This window comes from Knufia obscura (genome assembly GCF_036327395.1).
Source record: "Knufia obscura strain CCFEE 5817 isolate CBS 148926 chromosome Unknown scaffold_6, whole genome shotgun sequence".
Taxonomy (NCBI): Eukaryota; Fungi; Ascomycota; class Eurotiomycetes; order Chaetothyriales; family Trichomeriaceae; genus Knufia; species Knufia obscura.
In genome coordinates this window covers 1,057,347-1,079,394 of record NW_027042692.1, presented here as the reverse complement: position 1 = coordinate 1,079,394, position 22,048 = coordinate 1,057,347, and the positions used below count along the sequence as shown (strand labels likewise).

Sequence of the window (22,048 nt, the reverse complement as noted above, 5' to 3'; positions counted from 1 at the left end):
TGCAATTGTCCATGTCAACTCGAGCTACATGATTGCTTCTTGCACATCTGGATGTGTAGATCCAAGCATGATGCTTCACGCAGATTCTAGCAGATAATTTCCATCACGACCTGTATGTCCCTCGCGCATATCATGCTTACCGACCAGGGAAATGCTATACAGTACACTATTGTACACCATGATATCAGATTTCCTCACACCGCCCGCCTAGAGCCCGTCCTTCTCGCGCGCGCCGGATGCTTTCTCAGGCACGTAAAGGCCGACGGCCTCCCTAACGTGCTTCATCGTGTTCCCGGCCTTCGCACGCGCAACTCGTGTACCCAGTACCATCGCTGAATGGATTTCCTTGTCGCCCGCTGCCACAATTGCATCGTACTTCTCCTTGATTCCGTCTAGGTTCTTCACAATCTCCTCAGCCACCAGCGCCTTCAGCGCTCCCAATGTGGTATCCTGGAGCTCCTGCGTGATCTCCTCACAGGATTTGCTCGATCTCGTGACATGCTTCAGAATCTCGATGAGATTCGATACACCCGGCCGCTTCTCGGGATCATAAGTCAAGGGTCCCTCCACACTATCTGTCTTCGCCTTTCGGATCTTGTTTCTTATCTCATCTGGCGCATCCGTAATCAATATCCGGCTGTTTACGTCCGGATCACTCTTGCTCATTTTCTTCTCCGGCTGCTGTAAACTCATGATCCTCTTCGCAGGACTCAGCATCACCTCCGGCAAATTGAAAGTAGGAGCTTTGAGATCCCTCGCGTATGCACTGTTGAAAGACCGCGCTAGCTGCCTGGTAAACTCAACGTGTTGCAGCTGATCCTCTCCCACAGGTACGAAGTTCGGCCTATAAAGCAGAATATCCGCCGCCTGTAAGACCGGGTACGAGAAAAGACTCAACTTCAGCTTTTCTCTCGCCTTCTCATCCAGCTGCTCCATCGACGCGTCCTTCCCAACCCCAATCTTGTCCTTCCACTGCGTCATCCGACTCAGATAGCCCGTACTCGCAACATTGCTCAAAATCCACATGAGCTCCGCATGTTCCTGAATCTGACTCTGCAAGAACAAGGCACTGCGATTTGGATCTAAGCCCAGCGCAAGTAAACTCGCGAACGTCTGCCGTGAATTCTGCCGACGTACTTCCCGATCCTGCTTCAGTGTCAAGGAATGCAGGTCCGCGAGTCCAAATATCAGCCTATTGTTTCGCCGCCGTTTCTTAGTAGGGGCGGTCTTCTCATCTTGGAGTTCCTTCCAGCGACGGAGTGCACCAAGGTAGTTCCCCAGATGCGGAATACCAGTTGGCTGGATCAGTGAGAATATGACACGCTGGGGCTCGTTGACACGCGTGAAAGGCTCGCGTGTAATGGGAGCGTCGACCGCTAGGCCCGAGAATTGTCGTTTCGTGTTATGAGGTCGACGGACCAATGAGCAGCTAGGACATATCCAGTTTGAAGCGGCTCTCGAGGCTGATAACTTTGAGCGCACCGGTTGGACCGACATGTCAGTTCTTCCACGATACACCGCTTTGCTGGAATTGGACTCGGTGAGAACGTGCTATGATGACTTATCAGGCATTTCTCACTAATGCTTGACGAAAGTCAACAGTCTCCTTTTAGTATCGTTCAAATTGCGCAGATAGTCGCTTAGTTCAGACGTAAACCCATCGCAGAGCCTCAATCTACAACCATCTCAAGCTTTGTCCCTCGTCCAGCTACATCGACCACAACCAACCTCCAGCAATGCGCATAATACTACCGCGCACACCCGTACTGCGCCGGTTCTTCTCAACCACCCCAAGATGTCTACTCGACTCCCCCCTCGACCTAGCCTACACCCGCCATGACCCTCCCTCACCCCCAAAACAACCCAAACCCCCCATGATAATAATGCACGGCCTCTTCGGCTCCCAACGCAACAACCGCACCTTCAGTAAGTACGACAATCCCCTCAATTCCCACCAAACACCCCCCTCTAACAACCCCCCAGAGTCCTAGCCCAACAACTCCTCCGCCCCGTCTACACAGTCGACCTCCGCAACCACGGCGCCTCCCCCCACAACCCAACACACACCTACACCTCCATGTCCATCGACATCGAGCACTTCCTCACCCACCAACTCCAACTCTCCGTGTCGCGTACAAAACCAATTCTAATCGGCCACAGCATGGGCGCAAAAGTCGCAATGACCGCCGCCCTGCGAAATCCAACCTGGTACAGCGGGATCATCCCGCTCGATAACGCCCCCGTCGACGCAGCTCTAAAGAGTGACTTTGGGAACTACGTCCGCGCCATGCAGGAGATTGAATCCCATACCCCAGCCCTAACGAAACAATCCGACGCAGATGCAATACTCGCGAAATACGAATCGAACATCGGAATACGGCAATTCCTCCTCACAAATCTCATGAAGGACCCCTCATCCACGGACAAGAAGACACTCATCTGGCGTGTGCCATTGAATATCCTAGCGAAGAACCTAGATAACATGGCCGATTTCCCGTACAAGGACCCCGAGGAAGCGCGGTTCGAGGGGCCGACGCTTGTGGTACGGGGTGGGGAGAGTAGATATGTGGCTGATGAGACGCTGCCGGTGTTTGGGAGGTTTTTCCCGCGGTTTGAGATGGTGGATGTTAAGGGGGCGGGACATTGGGTTGTTAGTGAGGCGTTTGAGGAGGTTGTTGGGGCGGTTGTGGAGTGGGTTAGAAGGGTTGTTGATTTGGATCAGGATCTGGATGGGTGAGGTGAGGGTGGTAGGTGGTGGGTTGGATGCTGCTCATCTCGTGGAAGACGGAAGGGAAGGGTTCATCGTGCGTGAATGTAGGGACCATCGCGAAGAAGGAGAAAGGGTGCAATGGATGTCACAATAGAACCTGTGTTCGGAGAAGCATGAACACAGATGTAAGTGTAAAGCAGACATGATGTACAAATGCTACAAGTACGGCACTAAGAAGATCAAGGTATCTTCTGGGGTGAGAGTTGTACAGTAATGGAGAAACAGTGTAATTGAAGCTTTAGTGATTTTCATTCAGGGCCATGCTAAACACTTATATCGTCTCCATTGTATCGACGAAATGCTTTGTGACAACCACATCAATGATCGAGCCATGCTCGACCTTGTCCATGCTTACTGCACTGTCGTCTCGACCAAGCTTCATGCAGCACCATCACATGGCAAGCGACCGTGGTGCCCATCATGTGCTCTTGACATCTTCATTCATAGACTACCATCCACATCCTGACTACCTTACACGCTCTCCAAAGGAGCAGGCTCCTTGAAGTCACCCCGGTCAACCTTCTGGCCAGAGTCATCCGTCGTGCTCTCGCCATGCAGACCAAGCAAAGCACCAAGATCGAACTTGGGTGCCTTGAGCAGCTTGACCTTTCGGATATGTACGTTCTGCAGCGGGTAGATACCTTGTGTGCTCTTCTCGATCTCTCGTCCAATGACTTCTGGGATCAACTTGCCAGTCAGCTGGGACAGTGTGCAAGTCGAGGCCTCCCGCTGGATGATCTCAGTCATCTTCTTTCGGATAGCTCGAATCTGAGACGAGGCGGCGTAGGTGGTCTTCTTGATCTGGTTTGGTCGTCTCTTGGTGAAGGCAATGGCGAACAGGCGGAGGAGGTAGTCGTCTGTTGTCTTGACGGTGACGTTAGCTTCGATGAGGGACTGCCACTTTCGGACGAGAGATCGCAGCTTGTCGGATGTGAAGTCGAGACCGTGGAAGTTGGTGAGGCAGTTCTTGCCTTGGACTTCGTCTACTCTCAGCTTGACCTTTCGGAAGGCGTGGTCCTCATCGTTCTGGAGATCGGCGAGGGAGACTTCGAAGATTCGGCCCTTGAGGGCGTCGTTGGCGTTCTTGAGACCGGTGGTTCGGTTTACGAGGGTCTTGCCGACACTGCGATATTTGTGAGCCCTTGTCCTGGTTCTTGACATTTCCTTGGATGCGCATACTCTCGAACGTTGAATGTGGATGGTGCCTTCAGGTTGAACCAGTCCTTTCGTGCGAAGGGATCCTGGGTTCTCTTCTTGAGGCCCTTCTTGCCTTTCGACAATCTCTTGTTCCTGCGATAGATGTTAGACTCTGCTGTCCAAAACTATTGCTCGAATGTGTGGGCGGAAAGTCGGACGGAATGTTGCTTACTTTCCTACAGCCATGATTGCGACTTCAAATCAATAGGTCGCAATGTGCTGGAAGTTGTCTGTAGAGAAATCAAGACTTGTTGGTGGTCGTCGGACTGCGCTTGCCGCTACGAAATTCAAGTTGGTGTGGTCTTGGCACTGCTTTCCGTCACGTGCGCGGACGTACTTGAGCTTCAGGCGCCCAGGCACCGCACTCTTCGAGTACCTAAAGAAACGGGGGTAGCAGCCCCTGCAACCAATCCGTCTCTGCAAAATTTGAATCTTGAGATTAAGAGTCGAGGACCGCAATTGTCTTGATTCTGTGGCAGACTACTTTCTAAGTAATGCTGGTAATCTAGGCTATACCCACAGCAAGCGCTGGGGTGCATCATTCATGCCCTCTTCAACACATACGGGTATCATACGTTTCTTCATCCATGAACTTTTCTTATGATCAGCCATGCAAGCACGCCTGGTTCTGTACCACAGCACGATGGCAACAAACAGAAATGTAACGCGGCACTTTAGACCTTCATGTCCTTCATTCTGTCAGCCACGGCCCCAGCATTCGGTTGAGCCTCATGCTTGCTCCCACCAGCCGGCGCACCACCCTTCTCCTTCGGCTTCGGACCCTCCTTCTTCTTGCTAGAAGTCGACTCCTTCGGCAGCTCCTTCGTATACTTGATGAAATCAGGAGCACCAGGAATGAACTTTCTCAGCACTTCCGGCACCTCAAATCCGTCTTCTTTCTGGTAATTCTCAAGCAAGCAGCACAGCGTTCTCTCCGTAGCGCAAAGTGTGCCGTTCAGTGCATGTGCATACGTCTTCCTTGAGTCGACCTCTCCCTTCTTCTGACCATATCTGATTTCAAGCTCTCGTGTCTGGTAATCTGTGCAGTTGGAGCAGGAGACTAGCTCTTTGTATTCACCCTGGAACGGGAACCAGGCTTCCAGATCGTATTTCTTGGCTGCGGCATTGTTGAGTGCGCCGGACACGATGACTATCACTCGGTATGGGAGACCCAGGGACTGGTAGAATGCTTCGGCTGTCTCTTTCATGTCTTCGAGCGCTTGCCATGACTCGTCCGGTTTCGTGAAGAGGAATTGCTCGATCTGACACTGTTAGTCTTGCTTCTCTCTAGTATGTCAAGCGCAACTCACCTTCTCAAATTGATGTATCCGGTAGAGACCCCACGCATCACGTCCATGAGAACCTGCCTCTTTTCTGAAACACGTGCTGTAGCCTGCGAACTTCTTCGGCAGGTCTTGTGTAGTCATCCACTCATCTGCATACATGGCAGACAGCGGCTGCTCAGAGGTCGCAATCAGGTACTTGTCGTCCGAGTCTGGTCCCTCCACCACTTTGTACAGCTCTTCGTCAAACTGTTCCAGTTGCGCAGTCTTGCTCATGTACTCCTTGTTCATGAAATATGGGGGTTGTACAGGATCGTATCCTCTCTCGACCAGGAAATGTAAACCGTAATTGATGAGCGCCTGGTTCAGCAAGACACCCCATTTTCGCAAGAAGTACCCTCTGTGTCCGACCAATTTCGCACCTCTTTCACCATCATATAGCTCCGCCCTCGTCATAACCTCATGGTGAGAGAGACACTCCTTCTTCTCGACCGTGACTCCGTCCGGCGCCCAAGTCTTGACCACCTCGTTGAAGTCCTCGTTGTCATTGAGCGGCACAGACTCATGCACATAGTTCCCTATCGTCTTGCACTTCTTGTCTCTGATCTTCTCCTTCTCAACAGCCTCTTCGGCTATCCGCTTGGCCTCAGCCTCAAGCTCAGTCTTCTTCTTCAGCAGGTGATCGGCATCCTGTTTGGCCTTTTTGAGTTGTCCTATTTCTTTTTGTACTTTGCCTATTTCTGCTCGTGCTTGATCTGCTCGGTATCGAGTCTGTCTTGCTTCTTGCCAGAGCTCAATCACCTCGTCTACTATCTCTTCTGGCGCATATCGCTTTTTCTGAGACTCCTTGACTTTCTTGGGGTCACCACCGCGCTCAGCGATGAAGTCGAGGACGTCCAGCATTGTGTTTAAAGGGTGCTTTTGGAATTGAAAATGCGCTGTGTACAGTAAGTCTTCAACAATCTGGTGATCTTCCTACTTGTGCTGAGACCCGCCTCGTGTCAAGTAGTCGCAGAACAATTTAATTGTTTACTTTGACTCAGAATTGTCGTTGAAGGACATGGACTTTGAGTCATTGTAGAAGGGTTCTTGAGGCCTTGATGCCTGAGAAGGGAACCGGAGCGGTCTGGTCTATCGTCTCGAACCTAACTACCATCAGCATTATTGCTTCAAGGTTTCATTCGACCATAAACGTTCAGCAGCGTTCAAACTTCTAGCATGTTATGCCTTGATCACGGATGCTACTGACTTTCGTATGTGTCAAGGTCGTCAACGATACGTATCATCCATATCGGAGTCTGCTATCACGCGTAATAAATTCATGCTTGAAGCTGGTAGCTTGCCTTGCGTCCACGTAGAAAAATGTAAAATCGAGTAATAGAGCTTTGCATGACTGACCTGTGCATGTTCTGGTATAACCTTGTATTGCTTCTGCTTGAACGCTTGATGAAGAATATCTGCTACGTGATAAGTATCAGTGCTCTGCTAGTATCAACAAGGAGCTCTTTGTACATGAGCAAGAGTATGCCAACAGTCGACGCCAACGCTATAATGCTCAACAATGATAACACGCTGAAACCGCCAGCAATGCTTCAGCCTCGATTTGATGCCACACGAGTCAAGAAGAATTCAATACAACGGCTCCTCTGGACTTTCATAATCACCACCTGGAAGTTCGAATCCTTCTTTGACAGTCAGCTCCTTCGGCAAATTCACGCCGCCAGCCTTGGTGACACCGTCTTTGCGTCCCATGGCCAACAACTTCTCCTCTTCTTCGCTGGGCTTCTTGCCCTGCTTGCCAGAAATGAGCGCTTCTTGCTCCTCTTCGAGACGCGGCGAGGTGACAGCAAAACTCCCCTCGACGTTCTGCTCGCTTAGACTTTGCGATCGTCTAAGGTCAGCAATGGCCATAGATAATTGACTCTTCGTCCGAGGGATTGGTCCCACCACATCTTCGGTGTCGAAACCATCTGCACCGTCATCACTGACGGCAGCGACACTTCCAACGCTATCATGACGTTCCAGGCCCCGTGGTCGCCAAGATCGACCCTGGTTCTCCGTGTCAGACCGCGCTTGTTGATCTTCGGATGCTGACCGACGCGAGGATTCCCCAACTTCCGGTTGTGGGGTTGGCGTGTCCTTTTGCCGATTTGCGCCTTTCAGCTTTCGGAAGTCTTCGGGCATATCCACCTCATCGGCGAAACGTACCACACTGCCTGTTTTCCGCATGGTTTTGTTCATTCCTGCCAAATTTGTGGAAGATCGAAGCTGGTCCTGAAACCTCTCCCTGAAGTTCTTGTCTATGATCAGTGGTGACTTCGGTTGGGACGTAGATAACCCAGCTGCTGCCGTCGAGGGCTCCGCATGAGATTCGACCGACTGCCAAGAGGACGCTGAGGGCAGTTCAAAGGTAGAGATTTTGCGACCAGGCAACTCGCTAGCCGTCGATGAAGTTGCTGTCGTTTGCGTTAGCATTGCGTTTCTAGGTTCGCGGCTGTCGTCGTCAGGATTTTGTCCTTCCGTAGACGCGCGAGGGCTCTTAATGATCGATTTTCGTGGTTTGGTACCCTCCGATGATGGTGCGGGTTGCGCAGGTGGCCCAGCTTGACTACTCCTTTTCCTAGTCATAGGGGGGCGGGTTCTTCCTCGTGAGGCTCCCGCTGTCACATTCGACCGTTTACGACTGGACTCACCACTAAGAGTCCTACTGATGCCGGGTTTTGGTTCGGTAGATTTAGTGGACGCCTGTGATTTTCTCGTCCGATTACTGGCATTTATTGTCCCCTCTTCGAAGCTTCCTTCGCCTGATAGTACTTGTGATGGACAGATGGACTCTGTACTTGAAGATACCTGAACCTCCCTTGAGGATCTTCCCTCTGCGATTTGTGTACTAGAAGAACTAGCGCTCTGTAATGCTGAGGAGGAAGAGCTCTCGATTCGAAGCTCGAAAGGAGAAAGGTCAAAATCTCGCTGACATTGCAACCATAATTGCATCATTATATTCTGGCTCAGTGAGAGGGAGAGCCGCCTGTCGCTCCATACCCTCCAGAACAATTGGCGGCATCTGATGCTCGAGGCATCGTGCGTCGTCCGACTTTGCGCATCGTGAACTATGCTTGGTTAGCCTGTCGTGTCGCAGCCTGGACCGTCGTACAGACTTGCCTTTCCAGAAGTTGTATAGAGCTTGTTTACGCTCATAGATGACATCGGCGGGATCTGAGGGTTCCTCTGTCTGTGTAGCTGATACAACTCTAATCAACCCTTGTGGAAGAGGCGTAGTCATGGCAGTCTAAGCCACAGTACGACCGTATTTGGTAGTACATTGCAAAGCTAGAATTGTTGTATGCTACGCGGCAATATTCGTGACCATCAAGTGGTGAGCATCAGAAACAGGCAGAGGCTCGAGATGACGTGGGCATAGGACTGGCCACAACGTATCGATTGCCACAGCTCTGCAGGCGGCGATACTGGTTGAAAGTGCGGTGAGAGGCTCAAGCAGTCTCTGACGAGCCTGGACGGATACAACCTCGGGATTGGGTATGTCGTTGAAAACAATGTGCCCAAGCCAAGCTAAGAGCGTGGAAGAGTAACTCGTGATCCGAAAAGTCAACGGCGAAAAGGTCGATGGTAACAAATCAGATTTTAGAGCCGTTGTACCGTGGAGTCTATTCTGTCCAATTCGGAGAGGGCGTTTTTAGTGAACAGCTTCCTTCTAGGAAAAGAGGTCAGCAGGTCACTTCGACCGGGTAATATTGTGTTGGTTCGAGCAGGCGGATGCAGGAACGCGGTACCCGCGCGGAACTTAAATAAGAGCTGCAAGCAGAGCGTAAGCTAGGAGCAGGAGAAATATAGAGTTAACCCGGAAGACTCCGTGATTTGCTGCGTTCAGGTGTTGGCAAGCATGTCAAGACAAAGAAAGGATGCCATCGAATTGTCGATTGAGAAAAGTGCTCGGTCGGTCGAGACGAGGAAGCTGCTATTTTGCTGACCGCCGGACGTCGGTAGTGACTGCTCGGAGATGGGGATAGCATTTGCATCGAAGGTGCTACGGTTCCTTACTCCTTCCATTGTGATGATTTGCCACTAGCAACGTGCGAGGCGCGTCTAGAGTCGATTGAATGCATCTGAGTGGAGGTAAACAGCCGAAAGCCACAACCACGTGGAATGAAATTCGATAGAGCCATCCAACGATCCATACGATCGTGATAGCGAAGATGGCTTGCCGGCGGAGTGGATGCAAGGCGATGAGATCCGCTTTTGGGCAGCTGGAAGGGGTTCCTCAGCTGTTCTAGGGCGTCTGTGCTGCGGCTGCCGTTTGTTTCGTCCACTGTGATCAGCAATGAAGGTGACAGAGATCCATGCTTGTGCCGCGTTAGAGGAGAGAATGCAAAATTTCGTTGAGCGATTTCGCAGAATTTGACACAAAACACCCCAATCTCGAAAGACCGAAGCTTGGAAAAGGCCTGCGACTTCGAGAAGCAGGGTCTTCCGGGTAACCAGAGATCGACAAGATCAGCACCCTCAAACAGCTTTGCGGTCAAGCAAGTCCATGATTGGAATGCAAGGTCGTTGACAATTCCGCGCAAAAGCTGGAAAAGGCGTGCCGTTACTTGCACCAAACCATAAGCAGAAGGAACAAGACCACGCCAAACAGACAAGGATCTTGGAAGCCCAGAATACTGGCGTGCACTAATTGATGTCCCGCTACGTATATTGACATTGACAAGCGCTAAATCACGGATTTTTGTGAATTCTATAATTAATAACCACAACGTTAATTAATTAATAATAATTAATCGTAAGATATATTTATATTAAATCGTATACGTAGAATTTATTCTTAAAATATCTATTAAAAAAGGTTATTCTAAAAAAAAGTTGTATTCTTATAAATATACTTATACGGGTCTATAATTTCGCTTTAATCTTTAAATAGTACCGATAACCTCTACCCTTTTATCTTTAGTAGTCTTACTTATAGTACGCTTTTCTTTCTTAGTTAGCTTACTACTAACTAAATCTAATATACTAAAAAGAGTTCCTTTTAGAGATATAACTATAGAATTATCTATTATATTATCCTTTTTAAAAAAACTCGATCTTCTTATCTTAGCTAATAAGTAAAAGACTATTCGTGTCAGAGCGCAGCGGTCTGCCCGGCAAAAGGTAACAGAATCGTGCCAATCTTGGCCACGATTTCGGGCTACGCGCATATGGCATGCTATGTTCGGCTGCGCCGTAACAATTCGCTACCGCGGCGAAATAGTTATTTAAGGGTAAGTCGGCTTTAAGCTATTTAGAGATATTATCGCCTTCGTTATTAGCTATATTATTATTATTTAGTAGTAGTATATAAAAAAACAATTAAAGCGAATTAATATATCCGAAAGTCTTAGTAGTACTAATAACCTCTTTACTTTTAGTACTTTTATTAATTTTTTTAATACTAGCCTCTACGTCGCTTAGAAACTTATTATTAACGACTAAATAAGTAGATAAAGGCGACTTTTAGTATAGGATAGTCTTATATATAGCTTTAAAAGTCTTAAATATATAAAGAAGAGAGGATAGCTTCTAAATCTTATTATTAGCGAAATAAAAGCGATCTTTATACTTATTAGGTACTTAGTAGTAAATATTAATAAGCTAGCCCTTTTATAAGATAAATAGTATCGCCTAAGTATAGGCTTAATCATTTCTCTTAGTAGAATTAACTATTATAAGATAAAGTAGCTTTATAAATTAATAGCGACCTTAAATCGTATTAATAATAGATATAAGGAAAGCGAAGTATATATATTCTAGTACCTAATATACCCTCGTTTTACTTTATTATACTATATCTATTTATAGATAATAATATATAGAGCTAGTATCCGAGATTCAAAGAGTATATTAGCTAGTATTAAGGTACTAGTTATAATCTTTAAAGGGCTAGCTATAGTTAATTATTATCAGGACCAGTATAGCATAGTGGCTAGTACGCTCGGATAAGGCTAAGAGAGATGATAACGTCTAACATACACTGATCTAGCCATGTGCTATGATATCGATTCAGCGCTTGAAGAAGCGCTGACGAGAAGCATGCGAAGCGCAGGTGGAAACCCTGCGTCCGCCAAGCTTGCACGTGCACCTGCACGTGATAGTCTGGGCATGTACTCAGCCTTGTGCCGTAACAATTATACTATAGTTAAAGTAGTTTTTAAAAATACCGATTTACGATTTATACTTAATCTTATTACTATAGCCGTTTACCTTAGCTTATAATAGTTTAAAATAAGCTAGAAATACTATATATTAGCTATAACTACTAAAACGAGTATAAATAAAGGTTTACTAGCTATTTAATTATTATTAGGTACTATATTAGCTTAGTTATTAGTAGTTATTGTATTTAAAGATATACTTTAGTAATTAGAATTAGATTAGTTATACTACTTATAAAACGCTTTATTTATCTTAATTTATATATACTTAAAGTTAGGGTTTTTAGTATAGTTACTTAGTAGGTTAAATAGATAATACTATAAGAATACTATAGTGTTAATTAGTATAAGAAAAAATAAAGAATTAGTAAAGAGATAAAGATATAAAATATTAGTTATAGTATATAATACTACTTTTTTATATAGATATTATCTTCGCTAATAATCTATATACTAGCTTAAGTTCTTTTATTAAGAAGCACTTTTTCTACCTTAAAGAAGGGGTTTTAAAAGAGAACTTAAGTTAACCTCTAAAATTAAGAACTTAACTAATAGGGTTTTTATTATATACTTTCTTCTTTAATTATTTTACGTCTTCTAGTTAGTTAGCGGTATTATTTTAATACTAAATATCTTTAGTATAATAAGGAATATCGTTTAGGAGTTATGATTTTAGTAAAGCGTTATAATATTCGTTTTATAGTATTAAAGTTAGCTCTAATTAATCTTTAGTATTAATATAATTCCTAGCTATACTTTAAAGTTACTAGTACTATATAGGTACCTTATACTCGTTATTATTAAGTATATTCATAAATTCTAAAGCCTTAAATATATTACTTTTTTCGTAGTATTTAAGTACTCGTTAGTACTACTACTAAATAGCGACTTCTAAAATAGCCTTAAAACCTATAATTAGCGCGTATAAGATAAGTACTTAACTAATTATTCTAAAACTTATTAAAGTCTTTTAGTACTTTAAGCTATACGTTTAGAATACTTTAGCTTAAAGAAAAGTCGTATTATTCTTTCTTATCTTTATATAAAGTATATAATTCGGAATTTCTAGTATATAATTCTTATAAAATATCAATAATATAATATAGTCGTTCTTTTTATTACTTAATATTATAATTATTATAAATAATAACCTACTCAAAGATTTCGCTTTATATTAAAGATATAAAGATAACTTAAAGTACTACTTAATCGCTATTAGATCCGCTATATTAATTAATTAATTATAATTAGTTAAAATAGAGCTAATATTATTAGCTAAAGAAACTCTATTTTAAGATATAATAAGACTTTTTATTTATAATTTAGACTAATTTAGTATTATATAATACTATAATACCTTAATATAATTATTTCTAACTAAGATTCTAAATACCTAGCTCTTCGTAAAGAGTAAGTTTTAAAGTAAAAATTAACCCCGAATTAGAAATACTAATAATCTTTAAAGAGAGTATAGTAAAGATTAACTATTATTAGAACCTTACTTCTACAGTTTAATTAGCTAAATCTAAAACACTATCTTTTTTTATCTTAACGGCTTATATATATACTTTATAAATAGTAACTTATATACGATAGGTAAAGCTAATATAAAAGTACGTAATATATTTAGAATAATAGTTAATAGCTTTATAAATACTAATTCTATACTTAATATTAAGCTTATTATAGCTATTAAATAACTATATATAGTTAGCCTTAAGATAGATTACTTTATAGTTTTTAAATTCATTATTATAAAAAGATTTTAGCTAGCTAGCTTTTAGCTAGATCTACTATAATATAAGCTAAATATCTCTCTATAAAAAGGTATATTCTAATAGGCGAAGGTATAATTCTATTTAGTTATAACTATATAATTAAATAGTATTCGTAACGATACTCGCTTTAATAATGATCTTATATTACTAGAAATATACTTCTCGTTTCTTAGTATTATAAAGTTTATATAGTAGCTCTAGCTATTAATACCGATACTACTATTACTAAATAGTTAGCTTAATACCGTACTATAATAATATAGCTAAGATTAAATTATTAAATAATCTTTATATATAAAAGTACTTTATAATTAAGGTATTAATATCGTATCTTAAAGTGTCTAGTTTAATACTAATAAAGTTAGTATTAGTATACTAAGTCTAAATATATTACTATAATATTCGCTAACTCTAATATATATTAATTTAGTTTAATTATTTAAGGATATCGGCTTTCGGCTTATTTAATATTATCGCATAGGTATTGTAAAACTAAACTACGAGCGGATTCGTTTATTTTATTAATTATAAAAATATTTAGCTACGTATATTATTAGAAATTAATATAAAGCTTAAGGATATATAATTTAAGGCCGCTAATTACGATAGTAAACTTAGATTATAATTATTATAACTGCGCTATAGAAAGGTATTTAATTTAAAAAATCGTGTAAGTCTAAATGCATAAGTTTTTAGTCCATGTTTACGTGGTTGGCGGGGCGTCCATTAGTGCACGCCAGTACCAGAAGACTGCCGGATCTGACCCCTGTCAGCATTCATGCACAAAGATTTTGGCGTCAGCCACATCTGGCATGTTTAGGGTCTCACATCTCTGCTTCACTTTTGTTGTGGTGTGCTGGTGTAGAAGCTCGTAACTATTGTATGGTTCTCCATGCTTCGAACACAAATACTGCCAACGAGGGTCTCACCACGAGCACTGTCGCTCTATTGAGATTTGCGTCAATGGCAATTGCACATCCTTGAATTCTCCTGCACTGCCACGGTTCCATTAACGGGATATGTTGTCTTTCCTGCTACCTCCTATCTATAGCTGAGACAACAATTCTAACGTTTCTACTAATGCGATGCTAGCTCGACCCGAAGCTAAGGTACATCCGCTGACATGGTCCCAGGCACATCCATGTTCACTAGCGCTACAACCATTTGGAAGGTTTTTGTGGGGTGGTCAGAAGAGCACCGGGTGGGAGGACCACCCCTTGAACACCACCCATTTCAATTATTCACTTCCTGGGCCTCGAACTTCCAAGCGATCAGCCTTCCACTTCGTATCGAGATCCTGCATTATCTTGAAGGCCAACCACATGGCATTGAGGGTTGCGCGGGCGGTGAACACCGAAGCGATGTCTGTGCACACGACTGCTAAGTGAGGCGGGGACGAAACGAAGTGCACACGCGACAACATGCCATGTTCTAGTGTCGCTATGATTGTCCGGGCCAAGAAGATAGGCCGAATACAGGAAGTTCGTCTACCCTTTGCCTGAATGGAAGTGTGCCGTCGGGTAAATCTGAAGGAACTCATCGAGATCTAGTGATGGTAACGCACCATGTACCCGGACATTGTCTCCGTCAGGTACTTTGAGGACGCGACAAGATGTTTCTGAATCTACCTGACATGGTACTATCGAGTACATTGCAAGGACCACGCAAAGTTCTGCCCCTAAATCACCTTCCCGCCCCAGACGCCTAGGTAATTGTCGCTACCACAACGAAAGGGCAAAAGCCATACCTTGGGCGACTCAGCGTCGAATCGATGAGTCTATCACTGCTCTACCTCCTCAAACTCCACGAGCTCAACACCACTACCCACAACGTCTCCCTCCCCGTGCACAATCCTTCTAACCACCAGGCCTTCGCCAGGACTTCTAATGACAGTCTCCATCTTCATACTCTCAATCACCAACAGCATCTGATCCTTCTTCACCACATCACCCGGCTTGACATCCACCCTTAGGATCTTACACGGCATAGGACTGAGCAAGGAGTTTGCTTTCTCTGTTGTGCCCAAAGCCTTCGCGACCCAGGATGGCGTTGCGGATTGTAGGCGGAACGAGCCTTGTGGTGTGAAGAGGTGGATAGGGGCCGAGGACGGTATGCCTGGCTCGGATGATGTTGAGTCTGATGTGATGATACGGCTTGTGTGGCGGGTGTGCGGAAAGTATGTCGTCAAGGTCTTGGTCAATGGATTGAATGTTGACGAGATAGTGTAAGATTGACCTAGTGTCGATACCTGGTAGCTGCCTGGGGCGCGTTGCTGTACTTCGACTTCGTAGATGGTTGGTGAGGAGCCTGGTGCTGGATCTTCATCATCTGTACGGAAGTGGAATCTTCTACTCTGAAGATTGCTCTGTGGTGCGGACCAGCTAAGTAATGATGTGGTGCTATCCGACACTGGCGATGATATCTGAGACTGGAGAAGAGAGCTCAGAGCTGCTTGAACCAGGACTTCCGGCGTTGGCTGACGCTTGGAGAACAGCTCATCGTGATGCTTTGGAATGTAGCCTGTCTCGACTCTGCCTTCCGCGAAGTCTTTTGACTCACAACACCTTTTCAGGAAGTCAATGTTCGTGACTGGCCCTGCGACTTCGTATTCTTCCAAAGCGACTGCAAGCTTGCGGACTGCGTCTTCTCGAGTCTCTCCCCTAACGATCAACTTTGCAATCATAGGATCGTAGTGACTCGAGACCGTGTCGCCTTCGATGAAGCCTGTATCAATTCTGATATCGTCCGAAGCAGCCGGCAGCCGAACGTGTAGTAGTTTTCCAGAATCAGGTATAAACCCTTTGTCCGGGTTCTCAGCATATATGCGAGCTTCGATAGCATGGCCTCTGCTGTTGATTCGTTCTTCGACCTCGTCCTGCGTCAGTGGCAATCTTCGACCTTCCGCTACCATGGTCTGCCACTGAACAAGGTCAAGGCCGGTCACCATCTCCGTTACAGGATGCTCGACTTGCAATCTCGTGTTCATTTCCATGAAGTAGAATTTGCCGGTATCATTGTCGAAGATAAATTCGACCGTGCCCGCACCTTCATACTTGACAGCTTCTGCAGCTGCCCGAGCTTTCTGCCATATGTCCTTTCTGATGGAGTCGTCCAGCTCAGGAGCAGGTGACTCCTCGAGGATCTTCTGATGGCGCCTTTGAATCGAGCAGTCTCGTTCTCCGAGTGCCAAAGAATTGCCATACTTATCAGCAAAGACCTGTACTTCAATATGTCGTGGTGTTGTGATGTACTTCTCCACCAAGACTTCATCATTGCCAAACGAGTTCATTGCTTCCCGTCGTGCACTGCTCAGCATGTCTGAAAACTCTCCAGCTGATTGCACGATTCTCATACCTTTTCCTCCTCCACCACGAACAGCTTTGATAAGGACTGGATAGCCAATGCTTTCGGCCTCGGAGGCAAGCTTGCTTTCAGACTGATCGGAGCCGTGGTAGCCCGGAACACATGGGACACCCGCAGCGTTCATGATCTCCTTACTTCGTGCTTTGTCTCCCATGTCGTCAATTGCGCTTGGAGACGGTCCGATAAAAGTGATGCCGGCCTCAGCGCATTTCCTCGCGAAATCTGCATTCTCCGACAAGAAGCCATATCCTGGATGTATGGCTTGACAGCCATGGTCCTTTGCTAGAGCTAAGATCTTGGCTTGATTGAGGTACTCTGAAGTCTGGCCCAAGTTGAACGACCTTGAAGACGAGTGGGCATGCTGTGCTGCTGCATCCGGATCCGTGTAGAGAGTCGTCGTTCTTATGCCGTGCTTGGCAGCTGTCCTATTGACGCGTATAGCAATCTCGCCTCGATTTGCTATCAGGATGGACTCAAGTGGCTTTATGCCAGCACTATCTGAAGCTCGAGTGCTGTTCTGTTTTGACCTTATAATAGCAGGCGCGGACGTCCGCAAGCGTCTGGCTCCGTGTTTGACTAGCATGTCGATAGTCTCTATCGAACGACAGAGTAGTCGACTGGATGTGCTGACATGGTCGCAGAGTTCTGTATATGCAAGGAGGGACGCTGTTCACCTGGTGAACCGTGGATAGCCGGGCCTCGGTCATCCATGTACTCATGCCTGAGGCAGACAGATTTTCGCTACAATTCCGCTCCTGCGTCGGGAGCGCGAACCCATGTTACACGGAACGCAATTCACGAGGCTATTCGATGCATTGTGCGTACATATCACTGGCATTAATTGAAGCCAGAATTCTCCGTCTGTACCCTTGTGACAGACTGCATTGCGGAGTAGTGGCACCTCCTACGTTGAGATACGCGCACGACGTAAAGACCTAGTCCTTGCATACTACAACCTTCAATCCGACCGAAATACCTATATTTCACCTCCCCTCTTCTCGACTGCAGAGTATCACATTCAGAATCATCGACCCAATCTACACAGTTCTTTCGCGGACATCGTTCCTCACTCCACATGTCCGTTCAATATCCTCAGTCGCGGTAACATCTCGCAAACTAGGCATCTGCCGAGCATCTGCCCATCATGTCCGACGACGAGTACTACTATGACCCCGACTACGAGGACTTCCATGAGATGCTCTACGATGCAGACGCGAGCCCTGACCTAGCAGACGACTTGGCTGAGCATGCCATGTATTCGCCTTTATGGCAGGACAACCCCGCCGAAGAACTTCGGGACTACTTCTCTGACTGGGAGTACTACTCAGATGACTACTTCGACGATGATCCGAACCTGTTGAACGGGGTGGCAAAGACTGGTGATGGTCAGAAGTCTGGTGGTCAACTTATAACTCCTGCGAAACGTGGAAGGAAGAGAAAGTTGTCTGAGGCTAGAGAACACCCAAAGTTGGAGAAAAGAGAGCTGGCTGCACTGACAGCATGCTTGCAAGGAACGGTGTGGAAGTCGCGAAGTCCAGAACCCGGTGTCAGCTATCAGACAGGAGTTGATAGCCCTGTAGCGTTGCAGCTTAGTGAGGAAATTATGCGATCAGCCTACAGCAGGAGACGTGGGTTCGGCAAAGGACGAGTCAAGAGAGATGAGTCTTGGGCTAATGACCTAAGCCTAGCAGACATGGGATTGAAAGCTGAGAGAACTGTGAGCATGCATGAACAGCCAGAAGGAGATAGTGAGGAAGACGACGTTCAAGTGGACCAAGACGCAGTGGACGACGAGGAAAGCTTTGGAGATGAGGAGGCTGTTGAAGCAGAGGCGGTGCTTGAGGAGCCTTACAGAGTCGATGTGCAATCTGAACTTGCGCCACTCGATTCTGTAGTAGTACAAGAAGAGATTGATAATGGCAGGACACCACGAAAAAGACGAAAGCTCAGTGTATCTGCCCGGAAGACGAGGGACACAACTGCACTGCCCACCCCTGACGGCTCACTGGATATAGATGCATCAAACAATGCGATGGTTGAAGGTCCGCAGGAACAAGAGATCCCGGTCAAAAGAGGTAGAGGTAGGCCTAAGAAATCGGAGACGATCAGTAAGGCGCCTGAAGTGGAAGACAACAAAGAGCTAAAACCAAAGGTTGGGCCTGGTCGTAAACGCAAGCTGTCGGTCAGTTCTGCGACGGGTCCTACAGCGAGCAGTCGAGCCAAGAGAGTCGATACGAAGCAGGATACAGCAGAGTCGAAGCCGGCGGTGACCACAGCTGCAGCGACACGACCTACCCCGAGTCGGAAGAAGTAAGGCTTTCAATATGAAAGCTGGTTAAGGCACTGTGGCTGTGCCGCACAACAGCATCAGTGCTTGATTCTTATGCACAAGCCGCCTACGCCTATTTATTGGTTAGCAGAAACGTACTTGGTTGTATAGCTGTTGCTTGACCTCGATCATAGCTATATACCATTATCAGGGCCAACACTGCCGACACGTAGTCTATTCGAAGCTCGCAAATTGCTGGAAGTTGAGGCAATCGCTGTCGTGACTGTTACTACTTATAATGCCGCTCTTAAATTAATACCATGCAACCGTCGTAAAACACGCCGTTACAACGGCAAGACCTGAGTCCTAACCAGTCCGGCATGTATAGCTCCTTGGTCGTTTTCTGAAACCTTCCTTCCATAAGATCATGACGGGATCTGACAGATGTCTCTTGAGTCGTGACAGTGGCTCGAGTGGAACAGGGTAAAAGGAGACGGAAAGGACAGCGAAGTCGCAATCACTATCGAGCCTTGGCATCTCGGTCGTTTCGACCTGCTCCCATGACAAATTGGATTCAGAAAGAAGATTCATCTTCAAGATTGACTTCTAATCGTCCCATCATAGACGCCTGCTAACACGTATACTTGTGCGGTATTCCTTGTGGCATTGGGAAACCATTCACAATAGAAGATTCGCTCAACAATAGAGTGTTGGCCGTATCAGACTCGATCCGTGGCGACGCATACTGGGGGTACGTTGACCGAGCCCCCTCGAATCCTCTGTGCCAGAGCATCGTCATTCATCTGCTTGCGGACCATATACATCACTCGATGCCAGAATAGCAGAATCTAGGCTGACCTTCGCCATCAGATTGCAGAATTGGATATCTCTGATACTATCAGTGGGGAATCATCCCCTTTGGCGACCCGAGGCATGCAGGGAAAGTTGCAAAGCGAAGGTTATCAATGAGCGGGAGCAATATGGGTACAGCAACAACCAACGATGCGTACACTGCAAGATGGAATTAACATGAAGCAGCAGAGTCATCGTACCTGTCGTCACCCACCGATGAGCTCAGTCCTTACTATCCCCAACGATACATTCGTCCTTTACCGAAGCGATCCATCCGATCTCGTCTCTCAAGCGAAGCAGCCGATTCGATAAGCTATCCTCCAGCCCCTCCCTCAGCGAACCTGCCAGCATATAGCCATTATGGTGAGGATGAGAAGCGCTTGCAGCAAGATCATAGGTTGACCAGTTATCAAGATTATGAGCATGAGCATGACTCCTATCACGACGAGGAAGAACACGACCACGATTGCCCACATTCGCACCATCACCACCACCATCATTGCCACCACCATGACGATGAAGAGGACGATCTTGATTCCGTGGAGGATTCATCACCCATAGCCCAACGGCATAGCAATGCACATCGGGCTTCACCTAGATCGCCGAGGGCGCAAAGGCATGGTCGCTACAACAGCTACAGTGGCAAATCATCCTCTGCTCCAGATGGGTATGAGGCTTTTGAAAATACAAATAATAAGAAGAAGCGCAAGATACCCACGTCTGGAAGCCTGAGCATCCATCAAAGCTCACTGAATTCGGACTTTTCTCAAATGGGTATCTTTTCGAGGGATGGCTCGACCGATGATGTGACCCAGGGGTACGATCATGAGCCCTCGGGTGGGATCGGCGTATCAGGTGCCGGACGCAGTCGGTCTGCCAGGAAGTCCAACTCTCGCAATCCTCTGGGAATGTCTACCAACGGGTCTAATGTACGCGCTGGAGCAGCAAAGTACGATCAGAACTCGGCAGCCATTATTAATGGTAAGTGCGATGCAAAGAATATTTGATCAGATGCTAATGGCTTGCTTAGGTGATGGCTCGAAAGCCGATCAAGGTATTATCTCGAAAGCAATCGCCAATGCTACCACTTTGTTGAGAAATCCATTGGGTAAAGGCCAGGAGAATGTGGGTGTCCTCGACCAACAAGCGAAAACGCCTCCAACCAATTCGCAGTTTACTTTTACTTGTGAATCTGATGCTAAGGGCGTCAAGTTTCCCGAGCAGAGCCTCTATTCGCCAGACTATGCGCATCGAGTAAACTCTGCGCCTGCCGCCGCACCCTCGCAGACAACGAAGTACAGCAATCAAGGGCCACAGTACGCCAATGCTGCCTCTCAGCAAGCCCCACCTCCAGCGCCGGCAAATAACCCGCCGCCACAGCAGAAGCAGAGGCCGCGTCGCCGTAAGGGTGATGTATATGCGCTTGCAGCACGACAGCGTAAACTGCAGCAAGAGTATACAAACCTGCAACATCCGCCATCACACGAGGATATCTGGATCTGCGAGTTCTGTGAATATGAGAGCATATTTGGAAGTCCTCCGCACGCCCTCGTTCGACAGTACGAGATCAAAGATCGCAGAGAACGGAAGCGTCTCGCCGAGAAACGACGACTTCTGGAAAAGGCCAAGCTCAAGGGTCGAAAGGGCAAGAAACAGTCGAAGAACGCAGCAAAGGCCGCCAACACAGCTGCACAACAACCCATCAACAACCAGAACTACGATCAGCAACCGCTCGACCAGATGGACGATTACCTAGACGAAGGCTACGATGACGACCCCATACCAATGCCCGAACCTCCACCGCAAACACCGGCAAAGCAAGCAATGCCAGGCTCTTACGACCGAGGAGGCGGAACAGGTAGGACAAGCACCGGATCAGCAGGGGTAGCAGGCGGCGGAGTAGAAGGAGGGACGATACGATAACATCCGCCGTTGAGCAGGTGTTCGGTCGTCCTCTCTTTTGTGCTTCTCGTCCTGCTTTGCTGCCTGCTGTTCTTGCGTGCGTTGTACTGCGTTGTCTCGATTATTGCGTTGGTTTGGGTCTGATCTGTGCGAGTAAATCTGTTTGTATCTAGGTCTGTTGTTTTGGTTTTGTGGTCGTTCGTTGATTGGTTTTGCATAGCCTTGTACATAGTCTCTCTGCTCACATATCCTAGTGTTAGCGGTAATGTCGATCGCTACGTCGAGGAACCTCTTCGTTACTGCCTGTGAAGGCTTGTTACACTTTGTGCACGAGCTCTAAGTTCGAAAGCTGGACCACATGACCCGACCGCATCGTGGGGTGTTAAAGAGCTCGGCAAGCAACGGCGTCTCAGGCTTGTTGAAGCTGC

At 46.5% G+C, this 22,048-nt stretch overlaps 8 protein-coding genes across 8 annotated transcripts; 3 read left to right on the top strand and 5 right to left on the bottom strand.

Moving 5' to 3' along the window:
- Positions 1-207: 207 nt before the first annotated feature.
- MSW1 (Tryptophan--tRNA ligase, mitochondrial) lies at positions 208-1,497 on the bottom strand (the record flags this gene model as incomplete). The annotated part of the gene is made up of 1 exon (XM_064874316.1): positions 208-1,497. The coding sequence occupies one exon, from the start codon at positions 1,495-1,497 to the stop codon at positions 208-210; it is 1,290 nt and encodes a 429-aa protein (XP_064730038.1).
- Positions 1,498-1,736: 239 nt separating this feature from the next.
- Positions 1,737-2,737, top strand: PMZ80_005898 (uncharacterized protein; the record flags this gene model as incomplete). The annotated part of the gene is made up of 2 exons (XM_064874315.1): positions 1,737-1,930; positions 1,984-2,737. 2 exons carry the CDS (start codon positions 1,737-1,739, stop codon positions 2,735-2,737), a joined length of 948 nt encoding a protein of 315 aa, XP_064730037.1.
- Positions 2,738-3,241: 504 nt separating this feature from the next.
- On the bottom strand, positions 3,242-4,153 carry RPS1 (ribosomal 40S subunit protein S1B; the record flags this gene model as incomplete). The annotated part of the gene is made up of 3 exons (XM_064874314.1): positions 3,242-3,893; positions 3,950-4,060; positions 4,140-4,153. 3 exons carry the CDS (start codon positions 4,151-4,153, stop codon positions 3,242-3,244), a joined length of 777 nt encoding a protein of 258 aa, XP_064730036.1.
- A 488-nt stretch (positions 4,154-4,641) lies between these two features.
- Positions 4,642-6,153, bottom strand: SES1 (Cytosolic seryl-tRNA synthetase; the record flags this gene model as incomplete). The annotated part of the gene is made up of 2 exons (XM_064874313.1): positions 4,642-5,229; positions 5,278-6,153. 2 exons carry the CDS (start codon positions 6,151-6,153, stop codon positions 4,642-4,644), a joined length of 1,464 nt encoding a protein of 487 aa, XP_064730035.1.
- A 726-nt stretch (positions 6,154-6,879) lies between these two features.
- Positions 6,880-7,878, bottom strand: PMZ80_005895 (uncharacterized protein; the record flags this gene model as incomplete). The annotated part of the gene is made up of 1 exon (XM_064874312.1): positions 6,880-7,878. The coding sequence occupies one exon, from the start codon at positions 7,876-7,878 to the stop codon at positions 6,880-6,882; it is 999 nt and encodes a 332-aa protein (XP_064730034.1).
- A 7,136-nt stretch (positions 7,879-15,014) lies between these two features.
- On the bottom strand, positions 15,015-17,180 carry PMZ80_005894 (uncharacterized protein; the record flags this gene model as incomplete). Its single annotated transcript, XM_064874311.1, has 1 exon — positions 15,015-17,180. One exon carries the CDS (start codon positions 17,178-17,180, stop codon positions 15,015-15,017), a length of 2,166 nt encoding a protein of 721 aa, XP_064730033.1.
- A 561-nt stretch (positions 17,181-17,741) lies between these two features.
- PMZ80_005893 (uncharacterized protein) lies at positions 17,742-18,911 on the top strand (the record flags this gene model as incomplete). The annotated part of the gene is made up of 1 exon (XM_064874310.1): positions 17,742-18,911. One exon carries the CDS (start codon positions 17,742-17,744, stop codon positions 18,909-18,911), a length of 1,170 nt encoding a protein of 389 aa, XP_064730032.1.
- Positions 18,912-20,488: 1,577 nt separating this feature from the next.
- PMZ80_005892 (uncharacterized protein) lies at positions 20,489-21,641 on the top strand (the record flags this gene model as incomplete). Its single annotated transcript, XM_064874309.1, has 2 exons — positions 20,489-20,699; positions 20,749-21,641. 2 exons carry the CDS (start codon positions 20,489-20,491, stop codon positions 21,639-21,641), a joined length of 1,104 nt encoding a protein of 367 aa, XP_064730031.1.
- Between the last annotated feature and the right edge of the window lie 407 nt (positions 21,642-22,048).